A 4,047-nucleotide genomic window follows, 5' to 3' on the forward strand; every position below is an offset into this window, starting at 1 on the left:
TATTAAAATTGGAAAAAAATCGCCTCTTTTGGCGGTTAAAAAAATCCGCCTTCGGCGGCTAATTTTTTTGGCCCCATTCGGCGGCGAAAAAAAAATCCGCCTGACCCAAACTCTCATGCCCCCCTGAGAATCGAATGGTGCGTCCCTAATATTTTTTGACGATGTCGTCTGCTATTTCCACCAAGCGGTAATTTCCCAGATCATGTAATCACGGCTCTCATGCAACTTCGATGCACGGGGGATTTGTAAGCATGAATTTGGTATGTTTGTTTGCTCAGAAAATGACACATTGTTCGAAGATTATCTACATAATCTGATCTTTTTATTTTACCTGGTGGGGTTGGGTAGGTAGTATATATATTTTTTATTTTCATATATGAATTGGTCTGGTAAACACAAAATTTTACCTTAATTTTGGGCTAACAATTAATTATGTAAATGAGTTGAAGGAGGTTGCGTGAACATGTCGAGTAGTTCATCTCTGGTAGTGTACAATGTATAAGGTCTTAGTCTTTGGTATTACCCCAGAATGCCAAATTTTTACTCCAGCTTAATAATTATTTGTAACAATATACATGCATATGCATATTTTTACTTCAGGTAATTCATAGTCAGGTTGGGACTAGTCTGCTAACCAAACATGGATGTTATATTTGGTCATTGTTGGCGATGTGAGAATGCCATCACACGAGAAGTGAATTGTCGTCAATGTGGTGTAGCCAAGTACTGTTCAGATACATGTTGTCATCGAGATCAATACAGGCATCAGCCATAGTGTGAGGAATGGAGACCAAAACAATGCAGTAATCCAACATGTACCAGCGATTCTCGCCAGTCATTAAAAGAGGTTAAAAGAAGTAACCTTTAAAATATCTTTACTTATTGTTGGGCTTTTCAGCATGCATGTTTTAACCGATATTTTGTAAAAAAATGCGCACCGCCAAATGAGCGCGGGCGGCAGCTCCGAGACATACTATTTGTTTGGCCTTATGAAAAGCTAATTTGTAGCGAGTACAAAGGGTTTTAGTTATTGATGTTTAAAACAATGGCACTCCAATTTGAGCACCCCCTTTCTTCTATTAATGATGATAGCAAACTTAAATGAAGGGAGAAAACCAGGAAATACCGTCCCTATGAGATAATTAATGGTCCAACAAGTTCAGACTATATAATAAATTGTTTTCAGGAAAGATTTATGCATTGACCAAAGCTGAATACTCACGACTAAGCTAATTCGTGTATTTATTATCCGTTATCTCTTTATAGTGCATCTCGTGCAACGAAGCTTCATACTGCGGTAAAATGTGCCAAAAGGCACACTGGAAAGACCACAAACACAAGTGTCGGGAACGCGCCCAAGAAATACGCATGAAAGGTGCAGCCCTACAAAGCTATTTTAAACAGCGGCGTGGCATTCCTTTGGCTGTTCCATATTACTTCGGTAATACCCTAGCAGTCGATATGCTCAACGTTCAGGCAAATGAGTGCAGTAGTGAGCAGGAACCAGATGACAAAGATCCTCTGAAAAGCGACTACTTCATTTTATCAGCCGGTTGTGGTAATTTACGAAATTGGATCCATACGGTAGCGTCTCTACCAGCCGAGTTTTCAGGCAAGCTGCACACCTTTCTTAATGATTTTGATCCGTTTGTGCAAGCCCGAAACGTGTTGCAGCTCTACATGATGGTCATGCACCGAGATGAAGATAATATTGCCACAAGTATCACAAATATCTATTACTCGCTTAAACTTTCTGCAAAGGACTACAACTTACTTGTAAATTGTCTTACGGCACTTCAAGATCTTACAGCCACTGGTTTGAATGAGATGACTGGAGGCGTCATACGGCTTACAGATGCAGACATGGCTCCGATGAGAGAGGTATGGCAATCATGGCTAAATCTAGAATGCCGCAAAGGTCATCCCAACTACATTGATCTTCACAAACAAAGGCAGGAAGGGTTTAGAAACTCCCCAGATGCAGCTGAAGGTATTAAAGTGTACAAGACAGAGCTTCCAGATGAGTTTGTGCAATCGTATGACGATTATCTTGCAACTGGAAACTTACAGCCACTTGGATCAAAACGTGGCGATCTTCAATATGACAATCCAACGTTGACTGGCTACAGACATCCGTACCTTGGAGGTGTTGATATGGGCGATGTACAGAGGATTCTCGCATCTCCGAAGAAGTTGGAGTTTGTATACTGTATTGGGGAGGATATGAATCCGTTTGGTTCATGGGATTATCTGAAAGTGAAGAAGAGTCACTACAACAGATCAATGATAGTTATGTTCCATGGATACATCACGGATCAGATACAACAAGTGTTGAAATGCTTGAAAGCTGGTCTTCTTACCGTTTCCTTTGTCGTATGGAATTGCCTCGAGTTATCTGTAAGACTTAATCCAGAATTGTGCAAAGTTGATCGCATCTTCACGTCCAACATGGCAGATTACGCGGGAACACAGCCGTTGCTCAAAGTCATGACACCTTACCTGAATCGAGCAAATAAATGCTCGGTGATTGTCACTCAGTACCGGCATTGGTATGCGTTGTTTCCAGATGCGAGGATAACTAGTCCTGAAACTGCAGGCGAAGATCGCATTGAAGTCATGTCTAATTGCATAGCTGCAGCCGTGAAAGACACACACATCGACACAAAGGAATCATCTTTGAACAATCCCAGGTTCATGAGTGCCGAGTGCAAGAAAGCAATGGCACGCGGATCGTTTTTCTTTCAAGAGTATTTCAACTACATGGTTTACTTCGTCAATTACCTGAGAGCAGAGTATGTAGCATTCAACGAACCTCTTGAAGACGTCAGTGATGAGTTACAAAATGTTGTCAACATGCAGAACGCATTTGAGCATTTAGGATTAGGACGTGATGTAGCTTGCATTCCCAAAGCGGCATCATTGGGAGCCTCAGCCACCAAGGTGCCGCCACCACCGCCATCCTTTAAGGAGGTGAAACACACGGAAGGCTTGAAACTACGTGATTTTAGGCGCGGAGAACTGAACAAAGTTGCTCCTTATCGGTACCGTCGAAACGTACGTCGAGTAAACTTACTTCGTGGTATGCAGCGAATGTTGGAATGGTACATCCCATGAAGCTCATCTTTCATCAATAAGAATGACTAATTATGACGTGATGCGCACATACTTTTGAAAAATAAAAATGGCAAAATTGCGACAAGAACTGGGAAGAACTGGTTTTCGGGAAAAATATTTTTCTAAGATATTGAACTAACAGCAGAGCTCTATGGTACTTTACAATATAACAGTAATGGAAAGAAAAGTGCAAATATTCGTCATTTTCCGGCACAAATATGTTTGGCAAACTCCTAATTTGCATAATAGTCGCTATGCCTCCAGCTAGCTCGTCAAAATACAAGGTACCCGTCACCTAGTTTGTATCTTTGATATGACAAGCGTGATACACGATTTTCCAAGTACTGGTAGCGACCTTTACAAAACAACGGTCTATTACAGTTATCTTAATGAGGGATTCATCAGTATGTCGCGATGTGCTCGATGCTCGATTCAGAATCCGTTAATGTCGCCATCTGTAGTCATAGCGATACAAAGGAACGGTTTATAATTATTTGGGGTTCATCAGTATGAGGGAATTACTACGAGTAGAACATTTTTATTTATCTATAAGTCCCTTCACATCGATGATTATCTGTACATAATAGTTTGCCTATGAAGTATGTGTAGGTCAATTTCACCATAATAGGTCATGCATTATTTTATAAAACATTGCCAATACATTAACTTTGTAAGTGTTAGGGCCCAACGATTATCTTCAGCTTCGACTGATTGCATGCGCGTGTAAAACATTGAATTCATTGAACAGCGTCACTTGGCGTTGGTATAATTTTATCCTTCTTTCGTGTAACATATCAAATGTGATCTTTATTAGATTGTACGTTTGCCGTTTGTGTGGTTTATTAGCACATTAAAGCTTGCTCCAAAAAATGTCAAAAAATAATTTTGATGAAATTATTTTAGGGTGTCTCTGGTTTAGTTTAGCATATCATT

At 40.4% G+C, this 4,047-nt stretch overlaps 1 protein-coding gene across 1 annotated transcript; it reads left to right on the plus strand.

Annotated features, from left to right (window-relative positions):
* The first annotated feature begins 207 nt into the window (after window positions 1-207).
* Window positions 208-3,606, plus strand: LOC140159710 (uncharacterized). The gene is made up of 4 exons (XM_072183204.1): window positions 208-260; window positions 601-774; window positions 899-905; window positions 1,267-3,606. Exons 2-4 carry the CDS (start codon window positions 641-643, stop codon window positions 3,112-3,114), a joined length of 1,989 nt encoding a protein of 662 aa, XP_072039305.1. The 5' UTR covers window positions 208-260; window positions 601-640; the 3' UTR covers window positions 3,115-3,606.
* The last annotated feature ends 441 nt before the right edge of the window (window positions 3,607-4,047 follow it).

This window comes from Amphiura filiformis, chromosome 8, assembly GCF_039555335.1.
Source record: "Amphiura filiformis chromosome 8, Afil_fr2py, whole genome shotgun sequence".
In the NCBI taxonomy this organism is placed as follows: Eukaryota; Metazoa; Echinodermata; class Ophiuroidea; order Amphilepidida; family Amphiuridae; genus Amphiura; species Amphiura filiformis.